General features: G+C 37.5%; 1 protein-coding gene across 2 annotated transcripts; it reads left to right on the forward strand.

The window, feature by feature from the left end:
- The first annotated feature begins 230 nt into the window (after window positions 1-230).
- Window positions 231-22,070, forward strand: LOC132614741 (aminodeoxychorismate synthase, chloroplastic). 2 transcript variants are annotated; one of them, XM_060329265.1, is made up of 14 exons: window positions 231-496; window positions 1,805-2,182; window positions 3,726-3,857; window positions 6,095-6,162; window positions 13,913-13,977; window positions 14,612-14,678; window positions 17,597-17,851; window positions 17,932-18,058; window positions 18,352-18,626; window positions 19,126-19,205; window positions 19,327-19,429; window positions 19,864-19,946; window positions 20,210-20,827; window positions 21,213-22,070. In XM_060329265.1, exons 2-14 carry the CDS (start codon window positions 1,849-1,851, stop codon window positions 21,721-21,723), a joined length of 2,718 nt encoding a protein of 905 aa, XP_060185248.1. In that variant the 5' UTR covers window positions 231-496; window positions 1,805-1,848; the 3' UTR covers window positions 21,724-22,070. The 2 variants fall into 2 exon arrangements, with proteins under 2 accessions (XP_060185248.1, XP_060185247.1); XM_060329264.1 differs by having other exon boundaries at window positions 232-411.
- The last annotated feature ends 2,249 nt before the right edge of the window (window positions 22,071-24,319 follow it).

The raw sequence follows: 24,319 nt of genomic DNA on the forward strand, positions 1-24,319 counted from the left end.
CAAATCAAATACGGATGGTCAATAGAATCTGCCGAAAAGTTAGTGACTTGTATAATGCATGAAATATAAGTCAGAATAGCACAGTAAGTTACTGCACTAAAGGACTTAACTGAGCCGTTACAGTTAAATCCTTTGACGCAATAATTAAGGGTACTTGATACCAATTTTTTTTCTTAGGTTTTTTTTTTTTTTGGTCATTTAGTTCCGGACTCCAAATTTGACGTGCACACATGCGCGCCGCCTCAACCTTTGAAATTTTGTGGTTGCACACACACCAATGTCTCCTCATCATTCTTTCTTCAACCCCACCACCTCCACCAACCTACCAAACCTTTAAGAAAAAACAAAAAAAACGCCCCAAAACATAAAAAATAAAAGAGGAACCAAGTGATTTGTGCAGCCAATCTGAAGGTATAATTTTCCTCCAAACGTTTTTTGGATCTGTTAAGTCCATTTGCATTTCTCACTCAGATCTGCTTGTTGCCTATTTGTGCATGTAAGTGAATACATCATTGTATGTCTCATACTAACATTTCTCCGAAAAGGGTGTGTCCAGAAATGCTCTTTTTGTCGATGTTATGTATTGCTTTTAAAAATAAAAATAAAAAATGCTTTGGAGAAAAAGAAGTTGAGTTGTTGATTTTGGAACAGCTTAACAGACGAAGTTGACAAATTATGAAATTCCTTGGATATATTATAGTATCTTTTTTGCTGCTTGTTACTTATTAGACAACCTCCCCCAAAAAAGAAAAAAGAACTACTTTTTGACTTGCCTGTCTTTAGATGAGTTGTTCAAATTGTAGATAGTCTTAAAATTTAGAAATTTAGATGAGTTGTTCAAATTGTCGATAGTCTTAAAATTTAGAAAGTGTAATTGACCTATTTCCTTTCTCTCTCTCTCTCTCTCTTTTTTTTTTTTTTTACTGGAATGAAGGACGTTTGTAATATGTTGTCTCAAGTATATCTATTCCCCGCATTGGAGTTCACTTGAAATGAGTCTGTGCAATGTCTTTGCTGTACTTGCTATAGCAGAATTGAAATACTGAAAGTATTTTTGCACTCAAGGTTGTGGTCTAGGGGTCAATGAAGTGAGTTGAGAATCATGAGGTTTCAGATTCAAATCACAGTAGAGACCAAAACACTAGGTGATTTCTTTCCATCTGTCCTAGCCTTGGTGGATAGACTTACCTAGTACCTGTTGCCGGTGGCAGGTATCCCGTGGAATTAGTCAAGGTGCGCATAAGCTAGCCTGAACACCACGGTTAGTAGAAAAAAAATGCTGAAAATATTTTGGCAGTTTGCCTTTAGGGGGAAAGGGGTTATGCATTTTCAAGAGAGCAAAGGGAAAAAACACTTCTTGGCCCTCAAACACCTTGTTTTCTTCTGAAGCCTGTGTAATTTAAAAATTACTGTCTGCCTTTAAGACGAGTATTATTTTTGTTACAATAGAAAGTTTCTTGGAACTGTAAATTATATTGTCACCATTGTCTTGTGAACAGTCCGAATTCAAACGAACTGAAAGACTCTAATTATATGTCAAATTTAGTAACCAGACAACTTCGCTGAATATTCTCTGCAAGAGGTATGGCAAAAGTGTGTTTGCTAGTACCTGTTAACCTTTTGCTAATTACAATGTTCAGTCTTGTTTCCTAGAGTGACTACCTTTGGTTTATGTTGCCAAGAAAATGTGACATTTGGATGCAGCTTAATCATAAGCCCTTTCAAACACTGTTTAATTATCACTTGCGAAGTGCTCAATTTAGGATTTTAGACATCTCTGACTGCCACATTTTATGTTTTGCAGAGGGATTTGATTGGTGAACCTGTGATTTAGTTCTAGCAGCATAAATGAATTCTGCAATGTGTTCATCATCATCATTTATGGTTTCCTCTTCCTGCTGCCAAAATCCTCGAACCAGAAAACATTATCTTCTAGCACCTGAACCTTTTGCAAGGATTGGTAACTCAAGTGTGATAGACGCACTCCAAAACAATAACTGTAAGGAAAGGAAGGTATTAATTTCAAGTCATTTGATGCCTGGACATTTGGATGCATCGGGTACAAGAAAAAGGTTTTTACACAAGCCAGTTCCGAAGTTAGAATTTGTGCGCACACTGCTAATTGACAACTATGACAGTTACACTTACAACATATTCCAGGAGCTCACAATCATTAATGGAAGTAAGCTCTCTCTATCATATGTAAATTACTAGTTCACACACATAACTTTAACTATCCATTCACACAGCATGTCATAGCTTCTTTGTCTTGAAGTTGAAATGAGTCAGTTTCCTTTTATTGACTTATTCTAATCATTTAAATATTTACTCCTTAAAATCTGGTAGTATGTTTATTCCTTCTGCCTTTTCTTTAGTCTGTATTTAGCAATCACAGTTTGATGTCTCTATATTTTAATACATATAAAAGAATTCCACGTTCTCTGTAGATAAAATGTAGTTCTCTTGGACAAGAACTATTCTTTTAGCAGCATTAATATGTCATGAAGTGGAAATTACTATCTTGAGCAGACCTATTGCTAACTGTATACTTGCTCCCTTGAGAGATCAACGGTAATGTGAGCTGTGAAGCTGTAGGTGACGTTCTTCGTCTGTTCAGCAATCAAGCAACATGTCATATAATTCCTTCTTTATTCAATTTGGCCCCTAGTAAAATAAATTAAAGATATAGGAAATTTGAAAAGGAACAGCTCTTTTAGTTCCCTTCGTGTGAATATATTTTGTATTACATTCACGAAATAAAGGTAGGATTTGAAAAGTCTTCCTTCCCTTTCATACCCTTAAGTTGCTGAGCCTCCCCTGCTGGTTATCTATGATAGGCCTCAAGTTGGTTCCAGCTTGAATGTTGTCACCTGAAGGACTGTTGTTTTTCCTTACGGCAGGAAGAAAACGGCTAGTTTTATCTTTTCAGAGCCTTGAGAAAGAAAGTTCCTCATCTCACACTTCCTATTCACTTTCACTTTTTCCCCTTTTCTTGAGAAAAACTGAGAAAGCATGACTTGCAATTCTGTTATTCATTTTTGGTGATCTATATGTTTAAACCTAGCTATTAAAAGGGATAATTATTGGGATCTGATCATTGTTTATGAAGTTAGTTAGTGAGGGCTTTTTGTATAGTATGTTGTAAAATGGGAAAATATGCTTTAGGATGATGTGATGAGAATAAAATACAACAACAACAACAACAACAGTTCCAGTATAATCCCACCATGTGGGGTCTGGGTAGGGTAGAGTGTACGCAGACCTAACCCCCACCTTGAAAGGTGTGATGAGAATAAAATGATCACACTTTAAGATGGGGGCGTGGGCAGGTCGCCAGTTTTTACTTGATTCAACAGATACAGATTCTCTTTTTAGAAATAGAAGAAGAAAAAGGCAACTTTTTGGATTCTCAAATTTAGCTTCTTCTTCTTTTTTTTTTTTTTCCTGATGGCTTTTCCTGATATATGGCTGCTTCTAGATTGTATGAATTTGATAAATTGATGACCGTTGTCGATATGCAGTTATTAGAACAAAAACACTAAATTTTAAATTCCTTTGTGTTCTGTTGTATTCTGGAAATTTTGGTTGGGGTTGTCACTTGCATTAATCATCTAGCACAAAGTCACCTTTGAGTGTGCAATTTTTCAATCTTTTCCTGAATTTTACGGTATTGACATGAGTTTGTGATGTCTGACATTTTTTTATTTAATTTTTGATTATGTTAGCGCCACCGGTGGTGATTCGAAATGATGAGTGGACGTGGAAAGAAGTTTATCATTACTTGTACGAAGAAAGGGCATTTGACAATATTGTTATATCACCTGGTCCTGGTTCTCCAACATGTCCATCAGATATAGGTTTGACTTCGACTTCTGAATCCAAATGCTTTCCTTGTCTAGGACTAGATAAATCTTGTTATTATCATGCAATCAGGTGCATTAAATTGTGGGATCAGCATATTGGTCATCCATCCTTGCCTTAGAAATCCTGATTTTAAGTGCCTTGTATTCTATTTCTTTTTTTTTTTGAAACTGGTAACTGTATAGTATTCCATATGAGCAAAACAGTACATAGGTTGTACTGAAACCATATCTACAAAAGTACTCCAAGACTCTACTATTCTAATCCTATATTGAATCTAATACATCAATAATGGAAACAGTATCATCTGAGTAAGCCTGGTTACACCAAAAACAAAGCAATAAAATACAATTCAACTTGACCTTCTGCACTCCATTCTCTATACTCTCAAAACATCTGGAGTTTCACTCCTTCCATATTGCCCACCATATGCTGGCAGGGACAATTCTCCATCTGTTTCTGTTCTTTGCCTGTAATCCTGCCTCTTCCCAACTCTTTAGAGCCTCTGACACCTTGCCAGGCATGGTCCAGGCTATACCTTTGAGATTTAAAAATATTCTCCAAAGCTGTTGTGTAAACTTACAGTGTAGGAACAGATGGTTAACTGTCTCTGTTGTTTCTCCACAAAGGAAACATCTAGAGCATAAAATTATTCCCCTTTTCATCAAATTATCCTGTGTAAGAACTGCTTCTTTAGCTAAAAGCCACACAAAGCAACAAACTTTATGTGGAATTTTGGGTCTCCAAATGTGTTTCCAGGGCCAATTGGTAATCTGTTGAATTGATTGATTCATCATCCTATAAGCTGAACTAACTTTGAACACTCCTTTGTTATTTCCCAGCCACCAGAAAACATCCTCTCCTATCTGAAGTCCCTTAAACTGTTCCAGTTTGTTAAAAAAATCAGCCACTCTTTGTATCTCCCAATCATTGATTTGCCTTCTGAAAGTGAAGTTCCATCCTTGAGGTGTCCACAAATCAGCAACAGTCCTTTGATGATCTAAGACAATATTGTATATATCTGGAAATAGTGTTTCCAGATTACCAGCCTCAAGCCAATTATCCTTCCAGAATCTGTTTTTGACCCCATCAACTACTCTGATCTTGGAATTGCACTTAACTTCATTCCATAAGGCTCTTATGGATCTCCAAAGACTAACCCCATATGGTGTGGTAATCTCCTTTGTCATCCAGCTATCTTCCTCATATTTTGCATTAATAACTTTCCTCCGTAATAGTTGATTTTCATTGGCATACTTCCATAGCCACTTCATTCTGAGTGCTTTGCTCTGCATTTTCATATTTTTTATTCCCAGTCCCCCACTCTTCTTGCCAGTAATCACTACTTTCCACTTCACCAAGTGAAATCCTTTTTTTTCTTTGTTCCCTTGCCACAAGAATTCCCTCTTGATGCTATCCAACCTCTTGATAATCCCTGCTGGAGTTGGGAACAGAGACATCATGTATGTTGGAAGGGCATCAAGGACTGAGTTGATTTGTGTCACTCTGCCCCCCAAAGACAAGTATTGGCTCTTCCATCTGGCTAGTTTCCTCTCACATTTTTCAATCACATTGTTCCAAATTTCTGTTGAATTAGATTTTGCTCCCAGAGGCATTCCCAGATAGATAGTTGGCAAAGTACCAACTTCACCACCTAGATTTGCAGCCAACAAGTTCATGTTTGGGACTTCCTTGATAGGATACAAGAAGCTCTTCCTCCAATTAATGTGCAGCCCAGAGATTCCTTCAAATAGGACTAGTATCATCCTTAAAAACCTTAGTTGCTCCTCTTCAGCATCACAAAAGATCAGTGTGTCATCCGCATATTGGAGGTGTGTCGCCTCCAAAATTTCATTACCAGCTCTAGCCACCTCAAAACCATTGATTGATCCATTCACCTTGGCTGTCTTGATCATATTGTTTAGACCTTCCATTGCAATCAAAAATAGGAAAGGTGACAAGGGGTCACCTTGCCTGAGACCTCTTTGTGCTTTAAAAACCTTGTATTCTATTTCTTGTGTAATTTTGTTCATTTTTAAATAATGACTTGCCAATGTGGCTTCTTTATTGTCCTATGAGGTAACCCATACAAGAGTGTGGATAGTTCTGCTTTGGTGTTAGAGCTTAATGTCATTAACTTGAAAACCTTTCAATATGTTGGTATCATAACATTGTTGTGGATGTTGACTATCTAAGGTACTTGCTTGTTATGGTAATTATACCTATGTTTCAGGAATTTGCCTGAGGCTCTTGCTTGAATGCATTGATATCCCGATACTAGGCGTCTGCCTTGGTCACCAGGTAATGTATCCATTTACATCTGTCTGTAATATTTTTCATTCTTTAACATATGATTTACATGAGATCTGTTTGATCAAGTTTGCACCTGCAACCTCTGTGTTGGTGTTCTGTTGTCTCCTTTGGTACTTTTCAAACCTTCACCAAAATGTGACTATTGTTGATTTTAGTGACGAATTACAGTTTTGTATGAGATAAAAAATTATAGTAGTTGGTAGTTAATTATTGTCAGGAAATAAACTTATGGAAACTGGTATTCACAAGTCTTATCACCTTACGTAATGAGAAAGCAACTCTGAATGTTATTTCACAAAATAGAAAGTAGTTCACACTTCACAATACTAGGATTGGCTATGGTTGCATAATATTTTGTATGTCATTGAACACTATATTTATTTGATCTTCAAAAATTCTGCTTCTTGCAAGTTACTCCAAATTTCTTGACCAGCTGGCTAATAGCGCTGTTTATAGCTTTATGGTGGTTATTCATGGTAAAGGCCTAACAACATGATATTAGTTTAAAGTGTCAATTGCAGCATATTGTCAGCTAGATGTCATTATTGACATGTCACATGTGATAATTCTGTTTCTCTGTATTAGATACGATCTATTAGGGAATGTGCTGCAAAAAGCATGCTATGTTCCCCCACTTTGCCCACAAATCAAGTACTAAATCAGTATGTGGATCGACAACCCTAAGACATAGAAGTCAGGCTTCTTGATCGACAATCCTCTTGCAAGTATAGTTACGTTGACCTGGTCCTTCATTTCTTCTTTGTGCTTGAGGCTGCCAGGTCCTGTATTTTGTCTGGTTTAAGGTATTGCCTTATCTTTATTGAGGACATTAAGTAAAAAGTGCTGAGTGGTGTTCTCCCGTCCTTTATGCTTTAAAAGAAAATTAAACTTGTAAGTTGCAATGATGTGATTTTCTCATTTCTGTGGCAAATATGATGGGCAAGACTTATCTTTCTTACAATTCGTTTGTAGACAATCAAAAGCTCAGTAGATAGCGCATAATATTGTACTACGAGCTTTCTTGGTTTTGCTTCTGCTTCTTTGTCATCCACTTGTACAAAACTTCTGAAATGGTAGAAGCTGGTATACCACTTATTTCCTCAATGTTTGTTGGCTTAACACTGCCATGTTTGGTCTTCAATTAATGTGGAGGTTTGGTATTGTCTTATTTAAAAGGTAATGAAATATTTGAAACAAAGGCTTCTACTGTATAACAATTGGGTAGTACCGTAGTAGTAAAGAGTCCTGCGGTTTCAAAACCGAGGTATAGATCTCTTCGATTTGGAGGCTTAACTGCTTATTCCATTTGAACTATGGGTACGAGCTGGTGTCTTGAGCTGGTGAGAGTACAAGTAAGATACTTTTTTTGCACTGTGTTCGCTTATAAAGGCTGCTTGTGTATGGTTAAATGATGTGGTCATCTGACTTCTTTCAAATTGATTTTAGAGCAGTTTATCAACAAAACTTTTGTGAATGTCTTTTAATTGCATATCTATGTTAATTTCTTTCAGTGTACTAAGCCAGTACCCTGCAATGTATTATGAACTAAATTGAGGCATCGAACTAGCAAGTTATGTTTTGTGCTGTAGTTTCTATGCTTCTTGTCTGTTGGTAGGCATTGCTCAATTTTTGCTTCTGTTAATTTTTCCCTCACCGTCTTAGTATCAATATCTATCATCTGATTATACCTATCCTCTAACATAGTGATTCATGGTTGGGAAAAGAGAGGGTCGTTACAGGTAAAATAAATGCTCCCAGGCACTAATCCCAAGATTTCTATCTAGGGTCCCTTCTGGGCCTTAGAATCCCTTTCCGGTGGTCTTCAACTACCGGAATCTTCAGCCATTTTAATTTTTTGAAAGCCTTTTTTTCATTATGGAAAATCGTATTTATTTTAGATTAGGGGGGAAATCTTATGACCTAACGGAAACCAAGTCTTCCAGTGAAACTTGGTTTGAGTGGGTGGAAAGTGCAAGACTTCACTTAAGGAGGATGATATTGAGGAAGGGGGCCCTCTGGTGGTTATGCAGAAGGATGAAGGAAGCATCAGAAATCAGGGGTAAGGTGTTCAAGACATGGAAGGGCAAGGATGTCTCTACCAACATCTTGTGCTCTTTGAAGTTCAACAAGTTTGGTCGGTTTCTGTCTGTTATTACAGTTAATGGTCATACAAGAACTGTCATTATTATCCCAGAGAACAAGGCCCATGAGGGGTGGTTGGGGCTGGTTGACCGCATTGAAAGTTTCATAAATAGGGGGTCTTTAATGAGCCACTCAGTTCCAGTAACAGGGGAGATACATCAGAAGTCTTTGAGGGGAGAAAGAAGCTATAAAGAAGCTGTCAATAAGAGCAATGGGCATTGCAGGAGCCAACTGTCTCCACAGAGCAGAAAATTCTGACAGTTTCATCTTGTCCTTGTGAAAAAGATATTTTACAGAGATGCCTTATAGGGAGTTTTCCAGAATGTGACGAGATTCCTACAAGGAATGATGTGAGAAAATGGGCTCACCAAACATGGAAAGGAGTTCATAATATTCAGGTATTTGACATGAATGGTATTCAATTTCTGTTGGAGTTCCAGTCAAGGAAAGATGCAGAGCACATTCTTATGGGCAACTGGAAGAGGCAAGGAAAGCAGCTAAGGGTAGATTGGTGGTCACCAACGGCAGGGGCATATCCAGACCACTACAAGTTCGAGTGGTTCTGGATACGAATTCTAGGTTTACCTCTCCAACTATGGTCAGATATCATCATGAAAGAGATAGGAAATAAATGTGGGGGTTGGCTTGAAACAGAAGAGGAGACCATGCCGAAAAATCATCTTCAATGGGCCCGAGTCAAAGTGAAAGGACCCATTGATTATATTCCCAGAGAAGTCGAGATTGCAAATGGTGGATTGGATTTTTCTCTCCCAGTTTGGATTGAAGCTCCGGCGAGATTTCGAAAATTGAAGGTGGGGGAGCTCGAAAACCTAGGTGTCAGTCCTAGGTTGGAAAAGGAAAGGGAAAAGCCTGTGCAATTGTCCTTGGAGATGTTGACTTCACAGAACTTTGCGATTAGGAGAGAAGGCAAAGATCCTTTGGTTAATGAAATGGTTATAAAGGACGCTGTGGGGTCCAGCTGTAATGTGGAAAGAGAAGGAGGGTCTGAGGAAAACCCTAAAGGGGACTCATTTAAAACCATTTTGGAATTTACCAGTGGGCCAGAGAACTTTGGGCCATTTAACTTTACAGCCCGGGTAATAGAATTTAAAAAAGGGGAGCCCAAAAAACCTTTAGTTGCTGAGTTTATTAACACAAACCTGGTTGCACATCAACAGTCTTCTTTTGACTGTGATGCAGAGGAAGCTTTGATGAGAATTACTCCACCAACAGTAACAGAAATTACAACACAAAAAGGGGAACATGTCATGCATGTAGATTCCGACTCGGATCACGAAGATAATGCAATGGAGATTATCAGTATGCAACCGTATCTTGAGGAGGAGAAGACTAGGGATGAGAGAGATACTACAATGCAATTGGCGATGAGCAAAGAACCAATTCCACTTCAAATCGAAGAAATCAGTGAACTGGAGATCGAAAATAGAGATGAAGAAATGATATTCTCCACGATAAGTGGAAACTGTATGAGAATGGCAACACAACTCCCAGCAGATTCTCATCCAAATATTGCAATTAATATGGAAGACGAGGCAAGACATGACCATTCCCCAAAGCTAATTGAAGAAATTGATTCTTCGACGCAGATCATTGGGGGGGGGGGGGGGGGGGGATTCGTACGGGGAAGCAAGTAACAAACGATTGGAGCATTACATCGAGCCTTCTCCACTTCAGATGGATGATTCTCTTCATGAAGATGAGTTAGAAAGGGCTAATTTATGGGTACATCTAAATGCCATAAAACTCAGCCAAATATTCGGGGCATCTTTCAAGGAGTGTGAGAAAGAGGCCTACGCTTTACTCATAAAGCTGGATCAAGCTAGAAGAAGGGAGCAGATCAATGTGGAGATTCCGAAGGGGAGTGAGGATATTGTAGTTCCAAAGGAAGTGAGAAATCTATATTTTGACATGAAGTTTAAAGATGGAGTGCCGAGAGGCAAGGGGAGGAACCTATCTCTTGTTAACCAATGAAGCTCAAAATATGTGCTTGGAATGTGAGGGGTTTAAATAGGGAGGATAAGAGGAGTTTAGTGAAACATTTAGTACAACAATGGGTGGCAGATATTTATGTTCTAGTTGAAACTAAACTAGAGGGAGCAGTAAACAGCTTTTTAGGGCAGCTATGGGATAATAGGTGGGTGGGGGAGATTCATCTGGAGGCTATAGGCAGTATTGGAGGTATTTTAGTAATGTGGGATAAGAGGGAATGGAAGGGTGATTTGGTAGAGGTTGGTGGGCAAGTGATCACCTGTAAATTTTCGGGGATCAACCAGAATTTGAACTGGTTTCTCAGTGCTGTGTATGCAGATTGTAATAGAGTGATTAGGAGAGAACTTTGGTGGGAGTTGGCTGGTAGTAGGAGCTTTTGTGATGGGCCTTGGGTGGTCTGTGGCGATTTCAATGTCACAAGATATATCTCTGAAAGGGTAGGGTGCCACATAATCACAGGGGCTATGTCTGAGTTTTCTGAATGTATCAATGACTTAGAATTGGTAGACCCTCCTTTATTTGGAGGGTCATATACTTGGAGAAGGGGAGAGAACCACAGAAGTGCATCTAGGATTGACAGATTTTTGTATTCAACTGATTGGGAGGATACTTTCCTGCAGATTAAACAGACCGTTTTACCAAAGTTGGGATCAGATCACAATCCTATCCTACTGACTTGTGGTGACTGGGGATTCAAGAAGACATACTTTAAATTCGAGAAATGGTGGTTGGGGGTGGAGGGGTTCAAGGATATGGTGAAAGCTTGGTGGGTTTCATTCCCAAATGTGGGCCAACCTACTTTTATTCTGGCAAATAAACTCAAACTTCTAAAAGAGGAGTTAAAAGATGGAGTAGGGATAACAAGGTGGACTGGAAGCTTAGAAAAGGGGAAATCTTAGAACAACTTAGTTCATGGGAGAATGTGCAGGAACAAAGAACTCTTACTGATGATGAACTATTACAAAAAACAAATTTAGCTCTAGAATATGAGGAAGTGGCAAAAAGGGAGGAGATAGCATGGAGACAGAGGTCGAGAGTACAATGGTTGAAGCATGGGGATAAAAACACTAAATATTTCCACAGAGTGGTGAGTGCTTATAAAAGGTACAATACTATAGATTCTCTTGATGTGGATGGCAACACTATCACTGATCCTGCAGGAATTATGAATGCCATCCAGGATTTTTACCAGATCCTATACAAAGAAACTGAAGATTGGAGACCTGAATTCCTTATTCAGGATGCTTCAGTTATTTCATCGGATGATCAGATTTGGCTGCAAAGGAATTTTGAGGAAGAGGAGATCTTAGAGTGTATCAAGTTGTGTGCTATTGACAAGGCACCAGGGGACCTGATGGTTTTCCTATGAGCTTCTATCTCACTTTTTGGAATATGCTAAAGGGGGATATCATGAGTACTATGCAGTACTTTCATGATCATCAGGTTTTTGAAAGGAGCTTTAATGCTACTTATGTAGCTCTTATTCCTAAGAAAGGAGCAAGTGAATTGAGGGATTTTAGACCAATCAGCCTCATTAGTGGGGTTTACAAAATAATTGCAAAAGTTCTAGCAGAAAGACTGAAAAGGGTGGTGAACAGTTTGGTGAACAAACATCAAATGGCTTTTGTAAAGGGGAGGCAGATCATGGATGCAGCTCTGATTGCAAGTGAATGTGTGGATTCAAGAACAAGAGGGGATGCACCAGGGGTAATGTGCAAACTTGATATTGAAAAAGCTTATGACCATGTAAATTGGGAATATCTTCTAAACATCCTCAAACAAATGGGCTTCGGTGGTAGATGGTTGAAATGGATAGGATTTTGTGTTAAAACTGTTAGGTTCTCAATTCTAGTCAATGGAGAACCTGTTGGTTTTTTTCCATCTGAGAGGGGCCTTAGACAGGGAGATCCTCTATCTCCCTTTCTATTTATTTTAGCCATGGAAGGACTTAACAGTATGGTGAGAGTTGCTTTACAAAACAGGTGGATAAGAGGTTTCAAGATTAGAGGAGGAGGGGAAGAGAACATGGAAATCTGTCAATTGCTTTATGCAGATGACACAATAATTTTTTGTGAGCCAGTAGTTGATCAGATCCGATACATCAGAGTAATGTTGGTAATTTTTGAAGCTACCTCTGCTCTGAAAGTGAATTGGAGGAAAAGCAGTCTATTTCCCATGAAAGAAGTTGCCCACATACAAACACTGGCTGAGATACTTGGCTGCAGGGTGGACAATTTGCCTACTGTGTATTTAGGCATGCCTCTTGGCAGTAGGCATAAGGATGTGGAGGGAAGTCATTCTACATAAATTTGGCCAAACCAGCCCTTGGTGTTCCAATGAGGTCAATACAACTTATGGAGTGGGAGTGTGGAGATCAATCAGATCTCTATGGTCAAAACTGCAGGGGAATACTAGCATTAAAGTGGGAAATGGCACCAGAACTAGGTTTTGGAAGGATATCTGGACTGTTCATGCTTCTTTAATGGACTCCTTTCCTGATTTATTTTTGCTGAGCAACAGACCTGATGTCACTATCAATGATTGTTGGTCTACTCAAGGTTGGAACTTATCTTTCAGGAGAAATTTGAATGGTTGGGAAGTGGGGAGGGTGGCGAACCTGTTAAAGGAGATTGAGGGCTTTTCTCGCATTTCAACTGAGGCAGATTCATTGAGATGGAGACATACTATGGATGGAGTTTCTTCAGTCAACAAGATCTATCAGAAGGAGATTAATGCAGAGGTGGGGAGCAGTACAAGGACCTGGAAGAATATCTGGAAAAGTCTGGCACCAACTAAGGTGAAATGGTTTACATGGTTGGTGGCCAAAAGGGCTTGTCTCACTCATGAAGTACTACAAAAGAAGGGTATGCCAGTAGTAACCAGATGTTTTCTATGCAATGAGACTGGAGAGACCAACAATCATCTATTCCTTCATTGCAAATTCACTGCTGAAATATGGACCATGTTCTTTAGTCTCACAAAGATCAAGTGGACAATGCCCGAGCACACTGCAGATCTGATGAGTTGCTGGATCAGAAGAGGGGGCAGTAAGACTCAGAGGAAAATTATACCACCCTGCATTTGGTGGGCTGTTTGGAAGGAGAGGAATGGTAGATGGTTTGAAGATGAAATCAATTCCATATACAAAGTAAAATGGAATTGTATTGTATCTTTATTCTTTTGGTGTAAAGAAAACTGCATAGAGGAGGTAGATGATCTGGTAGATTTCTTAGGTGCCCTGTAAATCTGTTTTTTTTCTTTTCTTTTCTTTCTCTCTGTTGAACTCTGTTTTTCTGGAGGTGGCCAGCATACCCTTAATGCTGAGGAATACAATAGTACCAGTTTCAAAAAAAAAAAAAAAACATAGTGATTCATGGTTAGAGATAACCTGGGAGGCTTACTTTCTTCAGATACCTGTAGTAGATATTGTTAAGCACCCCGCTCATCCCCAGGAAATAAATCATAGATATTCAACTTATGATGTGTAGGTGATGTAGTCTATGCATGTTACAAGTCTCCTTTAATGTTTTTGTAGTTTTTTCTAAAGAATCTAAAGAGTGTACTTGACGTTTACATGATTAAACAGGCATTGGGATACGTGCATGGTGCTCAAGTTGTACGTGCACCTGAACCTGTCCATGGTCGTTTAAGGTAAATGGTCTGTATTTTAAGTGTTCTTGTTTTTTTCCTCTTTTTTGGTTTTATTTTCTTTTCTTGGTATTACATTAACTGACGATCATTTGAAACAAAAAATACCGTGTCATCAAAATATGCATATAAGATGGTGATGTGCGGAGTCATCGTAAATTGAAATCAAGATATTAATAGTTTGTTGAACAATTGATGGTGCTAATCCAGCGGTGAAGGGTGTTCAAAGTTGGCTTGAAGGTCATTGGTCTGAATCTCGCGTAACTCTTGTGCCATCTTACCTATAAAATAAAAAGGTTTGTTGATAACACTTATAGGTTTCCTTCTAAAAAACATTTATATGTTGCGAGACATCACAAACTGAAACCAACGTATTAATAGTTTGTTGAAAACACTCATAGGTTTCCTTCTCAAAAAAAATAAAAAAAATAAAATAATAATAATAACACTTACAGGTCTCCAGGAGAGGGTTTCCTGGTGTCCGGAAATCAGATTTAGGAGCTTAGCACTCCTCATTTTGTGGTTTTCATATTCGTGAAGACTTGATTAAGAAATTTTCTGCTAGATACCTGTGATTCTTTTTTGGTCACTCATACATTTTTCGTTTCCAAATTGTCTTTCCTTCTTTAACGTGCAGTGATATTGAGCACAATGGTTGTCAATTATTCCATGAAATACCTTCAGGAAGAAATTCTGGATTTAAGGTCAGTTTGATATGAATTTGTTGTTCAGTTGTTCTGTGTATGTTGATGTTGTGATACGACATGTAAGCCAATTTGAAATGCTAGCTTGGTTTCTTCACCTCTTTTTTCTCAAAATTTCTTTTGTTTTTTAGATTTTAGAAAACTATAAAACATCATTTACATGCAGACGACCATGATACATTTAAGTTATCCTAGATAAGTCAGGTAGAGACAAGGAGAAGGATGCATCCTAATTTCCAACAATTTTAGTTGGAACTTGGAAACGCGATGTAACAAGAATTTTTTCATAACAAAGTTTCCAGTTTTGCAAATACTAAAATCATTGTATTGATACTTAAAGGTTATACTGAAATTAAAAAAAAAAAAAAGAATGTTTTCGACATGCTTCTATTGGTATTATTGGATATTGCTTGGGGGTGTTAAGTTTAACTTCTAGTCAGGTTAACCTTACTAAAAAAAATAAAAATAAAAAATTCTAGTTGGGTTAAATGAAAGTTCAGTCACTTTATTCATTATTCCAGTATACCCAACATATGAAGAATTTGGGGCTCGTCATTACTGCTGGTGTTGTATGTTAAAACAACTAGTCTTGTCATTTCCTCTGTCTATCTGTACGGGAAGGGAGGTGTAGAAAGCATATTATTCTAGTCCTAATAATCATAAAAGACAAACTTATTGCGCTTTAAATGTGTTCGAAATAGAAGTATCTGGGGTGTGGCTGAATGGTCAATGAAGTGGGTGCAAACCTTGGAGACCAAGGTTCAAATCCCAGCCAAGAAAAGCAACACTAGCTGATTTGTTTCTATCTGCCTAAGTCTTGGTGGATAGAGTTACTTGATATTTGTATTGGTGGGAGGTAGCTGTACTCAGTGGAATAGTCGAAGTGCACACAAGGGGTCAACACTGTCATTAAGGTTCCTGAAATAGAAGTGTTAGTACTCCTAAAGTGGGGGCTTGTGCTAGTCAATGCTTTTGAAAGCGAAAAGGAAAAGACTCTTGGGGCTTTAAGCGGAGAAGCGAGTAAGGAAGCACTTGCTTCTTTGATGTAAAGCACAAAACCTACCGAAAATACAAAAAATTATCTATCATATGGGAATATGGTTCACATTATATCACAATTGCAGTTACATTACTTTGTTTCGAAATCCAATATACAGCAAAACCAATATTAATTGGAAGAATCGAATTAAATATCATTTAAAATCTACAAGCCTGCAAAAGTGTAACTTCAAGCACAAAAGTGACGTTCAGTGTTTAATCAATTGGTCAAGTATTTAACTGCTTCATAAACAATGCTGAAATTAGCTTTAATTGGAAAGAGATACTTTATTATTTTTTTAAATAAATAATAAATTCCATTGAAGTTTGGGCAAAAGGCGCCTGTATATAAGAAGTATATGAAAAAGTAGAAAACCTACAAAAAATATGATTTTCGACGAATGACACCCAATCTATACATAAAGGAACCTTATGGGCGCACCAAAAAGAAACAAAGGATAAGAGGTTTCCTTTTTTTTCCGTCGCTACTTCCCAAAAAACATTCCTATTTCTTTCTATCCAGAAGACCCACATAAGTGCTAGTGGAGCAACATTCCACGCCTTGTGTTCTCCTTCATCCTCCACAATTCCAGTAGGATATTACTTCTTTCACTGTGCCTGGCATCACCTAAAGTATACCAAACCATCCCATGCTCTTGAAGCTACGAAACAATGTAAGAGGAGATGGTTGACATCTTTACCCAAGCCCTTGCACAAAAAAATCAACAAAATAAGTAACCTTTGTCTTCCTAAGATTCTCAAGACCTCATATTTTTCTGCTATGACCTGCCTCCTAAAGGCATTTTCCTTCGTCCGTAATCTTCATAACCATTTTCCCAACAAGGCCTTATTGAATGCCCTTAGATATTTAATTCCCAAACTACCTCAACACATAGGAGTCGTTGACCACGGCACGAAATGATACCTCCATGCCTGTCTATCGAATCCCATAAGAAATTCTTTTAAAGTCTTTCCAACTTCCCTGACTTAGGTGAAGCATGGAATCCAACTTCCTTGTGACAAAAATGGAGCAACGAACAATCACATGAAATATGTGGTGATGCTCGATAATGTGCTCTTAATAAGAGCTTCTCTACTCCTTCGGATAAATATCTTTTTTGCCATCCTGCAAGCTTGTTCTCAACCCTCTGTAGTACCGGGTTTCGTACTGTGGAATACTTTATTATTGTCCTATCTTTAGCCTATAAATAAAGAATTGGAGAATAAATAGAGAACAAAAAAAGAAAAGGAGAAAAATTATCGTTGACATCAAGAAAGTGTAGGATAGAGGAGCTGAAGAGAAGCCTTAAACCGAAGTAATAGAAGTAAAAGATGCACAGAGAAGAAGAAAAAGAAGGAGTCGTCTTGAAGAAGAAATCAATAGAAATGAAGTAAATCAAGAAAACTATAAGTAGAGGTGTTGGAAACGAGAGAAAAAATTTAGAGAGAATTGGAACATGCCTAAACAGAAATCGTAGTGTCAAGATAGCAAAAGACAACATTTTCTTGTTTTTGGATTTTTTTAGCCTTTGAAAGTCAAACTCAAGAAGCAATTGGTTCTAGCTTGGATGGCTTTGCGCCTTACTAGATGAAGTGCTTGTTTCTTCTAAGTTGCTTCGCTTCACCCACATGAAGCGAAACTCCCACTACGCATCGATTTATCGCTTTAAGCGACTGACTAATTGCTTTTATTAATGCTGGTGCTAATACTTGTGAAGTTCTGAAATTTTTGGCACCTGAAGCTTCATGTCGATCTATAAATATAGAACAATCTATACGTTTCAGTGAATTGGATAACAAAGAGAAGATGGAAACCGCAGAAGTATATCCAGCATAAGTAGTAAATTTTCTCTTGGTTGAACTTTATTGACACATTTCAGGTGGTAAGATACCATTCCCTTGTAATAGACCCAAAATCACTTCCAAAGGAACTCATTCCCATAGCTTGGACCTCAACGGTTGAGACACTCCCTTTCCATGGTGTTGGACGAGCCAATTCATTCTTTCATGCGTCCAAAGATGTGGAAGATATTTTTGATGGGATGCCGGAGTTATCATATGATTCAAAGGATGTGCAAGGTGGAAAAGTCCTTATGGGTGTCATGCATTCTAGTAGGCCTCACTATGGATTGCAGGTGAGTTTGGTTATTCACTTTGCATGACAGTCTGATCCTATTTCACTAGCATGTAACATCGATTTTGTCTCTGCTACCAGTTCCACCCAGAAAGTGTTGCAACATGTCATGGAAGACAGCTTTTCAAGAATTTCCGGAATATCACAGAGGATTATTGGCTCCGGTTGGCGTCAACCTCCATCAATGAAAGAAGGGTTCATTATGCTGGTAATTGCTCTATAAAATAGAGATAGTTCAATGGAGCAGCGTATTTAGTCTCCTATTGTCTCTTTGAGTCCTTTTCATGGCATTGGATTATTTGTTTATCTAGTGATCTTTACAAATGGTTCTCTGTCTAAAAGGTGTCTGGATTATCTATCACTTCTCAAATTCATCAGATGTACTTGCTTTTATAATTGTTGAAGTTCTCCTGTTTGCAATTGTCATTATGTGACTCCTAAATCAGCATCTAAATGCTTTCAGCCTTTTCTGTTCTGTTTCAGCATCTAAAATTTACTTAGCATGCATGCAGGTGCCTAATGTAGACCCGCTGTCCCAAAGTGTTGGAAGACATGGGCATCTGCTGAATAAATTGATTGAGCGGAGAACTGCCAAAGTGGATGAAATCTTAAATCTATCACATCCAGTTCACAGCGTAAAATTTTTGAAGATGACATGGAAAAAACTTGATTGCTCTGCCAGCCAAGTTGGTGGAGCAGATAATATTTTCTGCGAGCTATTTGGAGATCAAAAGGCTAAAAACAGTTTTTGGCTGGATAGCTCTTCAACAGAAAAGGTCTTTTCCTCTCCAGCTTTCACTTCAGCACCATATGTGATAACTGTTTTTGGTTATCTCTGCATTTGGGAGCTTTTTTCAAGTTGCATCGAATATGTGATATCTTTCTTTCAAGTAGTTTAAGTTTCTTCTTTGTTGCGCTCTCAAGTTCTGTGTACTCTACCCACTTATATCAGTTTTACATCTCTTTGCCTCCCCCAAAAGGAAAACAAAAAAAAAAAAAGCAAATTATTTCCACGTTTGTGTCAATTTGAAAGCAAGAAAATCAGATGCAGTGATTAATTATGGTAGTTGTTAATTTGATTTACCAAATGAAAAGTAGAGGGTGTGTTTCTTGTTGAGACAGCATAAAAAGAATCTGTCTTCTGAATTCTCATCTCATAAGTTGTATGTCTTTATTTTTCTGTTTTTTTTTTTTTTTTGGAGGTTGGCTACTTTGCTTATGTGTCCCCCACCCCCTCTTTTTTCCTTCTAACCATGATATATCCGTGGTATTCAGGGAAGGGCTAGATTTTCCTTTATGGGGGGAAAGGGTGGCTCCCTCTGGAAGCAACTTACGTTTAGATTGTCAAATCGAAGGTGAAAATCTCTTCAAACGTTGCCTGAGTGCCTTACTTCAGATCTTGTCAAGTTTCTCAATAGATCTCTGTTTGAATGCTACATTGCTTTTCAATAATAACACGTCATCTTACCTTTTCAGCGGTAGCACGTGTAAAGGAGGTGGCCATCTATCAGTTGAAGATGCTAATGGTCTTGTTAAGAGTACATTTTTAGAAAATGGATTTTTCGATTATTTAAATAAGGTAGTGTATGCCAATTTCTTTTTCAATGTATTGCTGAAATTGAAAATTACCACCTCAATCAATGTCATAGTCCTGAGTAAAAGTGGGGCAGAACAAGCAGATGCAATGCTATCATGAGATATTCCCATTAACAAGTTGAATTTGGGCAATAAAGTAAAACATTTTCCACTTTGATCTTCTAGAGAATCTGATTATTCCATGGTCTATGGAAACTTTCTATGTTTACACTCGTTTTTCATTTTTATTTAAGTACAATGTCGAGCTCCTCCTTTTTGTTCTGTGATCAGGAGAGGCTTCTTCCCCCCTTGTTATTGTGGACATCTTAATAGATTGAGGACACCGAATTCCTTGCAAGAATTATCTAGATTGTTAAGTATATAAGGATTTTATGTTACATGTTCGTTTACTGATTCACTCCTATATCTCTGCACCAGGAGCTCCTATCATTTTGTTTCGATGAGAAGGATTATGAAGGATTACCATTTGATTTTTATGGTGGTTACATTGGTTATATCGGGTATGTAGTGATTTTATTCCAAATGATCTAAACCATCCTCCTACTCTATTATGTTTGTATTTCTACATGTTTCAAAAGACTTGCATTGTATGTTTAGAAGTTTTCTTTCCTTCTTTTCCTTGAATCATTGACTGTTGCATGTAGGGGACTGATGTATAGGAGGTTGGGTTGTTAAATTCTTCCAATTATGTGTGTGGTTGGAGGGAGAATTGTTTCTCATGACTTGATCTTCTTGTGGTTTGATGTGTCTATTCTCGATACAGGTATGATCTTAAAGCTGAATGCGGTGTGGCATCTAATCATCACAGATCGAAGACACCAGATGCTTGTTTATTTTTTACAGATAACATTATTGTCATTGATCATCAGTGTGATGACATATATACTTTGTCACTACACGATGGAAGCACAAGTACTACTTCTCGCTTGGACGATGTGTCGAAGAGGCTGCTCAACTTGAGAGCCTTTATGGCCAGAAGGTTACGATCGCAGGCATCTCGAGGATCGACAATAGTCGAACTAAAATCAGGCTTTTCTGCTGAGAAATCAAGAGAGCAGTACATCAAAGATGTTGAGAATTGTCAAGAGTTCATAAAAGAAGGAGAAAGTTATGAGTTGTGCCTTACAACTCAGATGAGAATGGAGTTGGGGGAAATAGATCCTCTGGGACTTTATCGCAATCTCAGAGAAAGAAATCCGGCACCATATGCTGCCTGGCTTAATTTTTCGAGGGAAAACCTAAGCATATGTTGTTCTTCACCTGAAAGGTTCCTGCGATTGGATAGGAATGCAATTCTGGAAGCAAAACCCATAAAAGGGACTATAGCTCGTGGTTCCACCCCAAAGGAAGATGAATTTCTGAAACTGCAATTAGAATATAGGTACAGAAATAGAATTATCATATTACTGAAATATGACATTTATTATCCTCAGGAAGCTTTGACTATTGACTTTGTGTTACTTGTGTCTTATAGAATGCTCACCTTTCACATCTAAACTTCATTACTCCCAGAAGTTCCAGTCTCTTATGCTGCTGTTGTTCATTTTTCCTGAAACACTTATATCCACCCCTTTTAGCCTCTAAATACTGGTGGGCTCATCCCATCAGCCACCTTTTGCTTAAGCTGTTAAGTTTAGTACTTAACTTTTATATTCACCTTAATGTATCTCAATTATCTGTTCGCTATACAAAATGGTTGTCATAGATGTCTTGGAACAGACTCATGCTTAAACAATTCTGACCAAGCTCTTTATACTTTGTGACAGTGAAAAGGATCAGGCCGAAAATTTGATGATTGTTGACCTGTTGAGGAATGACCTTGGGCGTGTATGTGAGCCTGGCTCTGTTCATGTCCCAAATCTCATGGAAATTGAATCCTATGCAACAGTTCACACCATGGTCAGTACGATTCGGGGAAAAAAGCGATCAGATGTAAGTGCAATTGATTGTGTTAGAGCTGCATTCCCGGGTGGGTCAATGACAGGCGCACCAAAGTTGAGATCAATGGAGCTTCTTGATCATCTTGAAAATTGTTCTAGGGGCATATACTCCGGATGCATTGGATTTTTCTCTTATAACCAAGCATTTGATCTCAATATCGTGATACGAACTGTTGTCATACACGAGGGAGAAGCTTCAGTAGGAGCAGGGGGAGCCATCACAATTCTTTCAGATCCTGGTGAAGAGTACGAAGAAATGATTTTGAAAAGTCGAGCACCGATTAAGGCTGTTCTTGAACATCAGAATAGCATCTTCTCATCAGACACTCATAAGTGACATGGTCACTTGAAATGTCCAATGCAGAAACAGTGGTATACATCTCTCTCAGTTGTTTCTCGAAAAGGTGGGAGCAATTGCAGCTTTTAATAATATAATTCATACAAATATTTGTCATGACCTTGTTCCTATAGCACAATCTAGTCATTCTTATCGTGATGTTTGGAAAATATAGCCACGGTAGCATACATATCTACACTAACCTGCACCGACTAAAATACTTGTACGTATGATTCTGAAAGACCTGCAGGAAATTACATAAATGTTTGTAAACTTGTAATAGTACTGGATTGATAGTTCGCATGTTTGATTCTTTATAAGAAAATCGTTGAACAATAGTGTTTTCATCTGACTAATTTTTTCAAGTTCCGCTACTTTTTGACTGCTCAATATGCTTGTGATGTTAATGCCTGTAAATGGGAAAATGAGAAGTATTGATGTCATTAGTTGATCTTTGATCAAGCAGTTTTTCATGCATAACATTGAAGAACTGAATTGAGCAGGATATTAGAAATTGTACTGTTAAAAGATAAAGATGCTAGAGTAATGCAATCATCTGTTCTTTCATTTTTGTAATAGATGCTATAATAACGTGTGGGTGAACCATCGAGTTGTGTGGAATTTCACCTGTGTGAGCTTCACGTTGCTGTTTTAAGCTTAGAGAAATGAGATAAGTTAGAGGTAAGATGATGTTTAGAGTAAGAATAATCATGTTTTGATGAATCCTCAAAGCAAGTAATATCTTAACCTTAACTAAGTATTTATTAGTTTAGGATTGAGAGAGTTGTGTTGCACTTACTCGAGGCTTGTAAGAGCAGCGCCCAAGGCCAAGACTCAATTATTAAGATGGACCCCAAGTCTTAAAATTTAGATATGTGGAAATAATAGGATTAGTGCCAATTAACTCAAATCTAGTTATCTGATCTCCCTAACCAGCTCTTATGTTCTAAGTAAACATTTTGGATTAGTGCCAATTAACTCAAATCTAGTTATCTGATCTCCCAAACCAGCTCTTGTGTTCTAAGTAAACATTTTGGTTCAACGTGATAAATAATAATAATAATAATAATGATAATGATAATGATAATATATGGGCAACTTACACAAATGACTCATTTTGTTTTTTTTTTTAAATTTTTTTTTAGGCGTAGCAGCACATTTGTTAATTATATTTCGTAGCTACAGTAATGTGTATTCAAATTTGATTGTATTTCAATTCGGCTGTATTTCGCTGTATTCAATTCGGCTGCATTCATTCGTAACTACTTTTACATTGTCTTTAACTTATTATATTTAAATTCGGTTGTATTCAAACAACATAAATGTAAAAAAATATAGGGATATTCAGCTGTATTCAAAATTCACTGTATTCATTTGTATACAAAAAAATCTCCTTTGAAATACAAGCGAAAAATACATAAAGAAACACACTATTTTACCACTAAAAAAAATAACAAATACACTCAGACTTGAGATACAAGAAAAAAATACACTCAGATTTGAGATACAAGAAATAAAATACACTAAGATCTTAAATACATTGCCGGAGATTTTTCCATCGCTGGCAACAACGTCCGGTAAGGGTCCAACCAGAAATCATTTCTTTCTATGTATTCAACACAATAACAAAAACATCTCAAGCAACAACAATGATAAATACTCAGATCTGAGAAATATATTCATATCTGAGAAATACACTTAGATCTGGCAACGGCGCCGTCGTCCGGTAAGGATCCAACCAGAAATCATTTCTTTCTATGTATTCAACACAAAAACAAATACATCTCAAGCAATAGCAATGATAAATACTCATATCTGAGAAATACATTAAGATCTGAGAAATATACTCCGCCGTCAACGACCGTCAGCCATTTCTTTCCCACCGCCGTCAGCGACGAAGTCTGCGAGGGAAAGCCATTGAGTTTGTTTATGGGAATCGATCATCAAACACACGAAATCATTGAGATTTCTATTTGCAATTTGAGAATAATTACAGTGAGATGAGAGTTGGTTAATTAAAATTTGAGAACTTGGAGAACAAGGCAATGATGCTGGACCTGAGGTAATTAAATGGACGAAAATGAAGATGGTAGAGGAGGAAGAATTGTAAATACATTCGGATTTGATGCGAAATGTAATTTGCTATTCAAAGTTAGCTATGTATTGCAATTATTTTAAACTATAACTACTAATGATAAATACCTAGTAAATGTTAGTTACACCATGTAAGAATCGCATAATGTACTCCCTCCGGTTCAAAATAAGTGTTCACTTAGCCGTTAGCACATCTCTTAAGAAAATACTAACTTCTAGAAAAAAATATGTAGATATTTTGACAAAACTACCGGTAATTGAATATAACCTAGTTAATATAGTTTCTCGTTTACATAAAATTCACTTATCTAAATAGGGTAAATTTGAAAGAAATTAATTAATTGTTTCTTGATTATTTAAGCGGACACTTATTTTGAATCAAAATAAAAAGTTAAGTGGTCACTTATTATGAACCGGAGGGAGTATAGCTTATCTAAGCTTTCAAATCAGCCCTCAATTTTTAAAAATACAATTTGGTTTAAATTTAATTATTGATAGTTTT

This window comes from Lycium barbarum, chromosome 10 (genome assembly GCF_019175385.1).
Source record: "Lycium barbarum isolate Lr01 chromosome 10, ASM1917538v2, whole genome shotgun sequence".
Lineage (NCBI taxonomy): Eukaryota > Viridiplantae > Streptophyta > Magnoliopsida > Solanales > Solanaceae > Lycium > Lycium barbarum.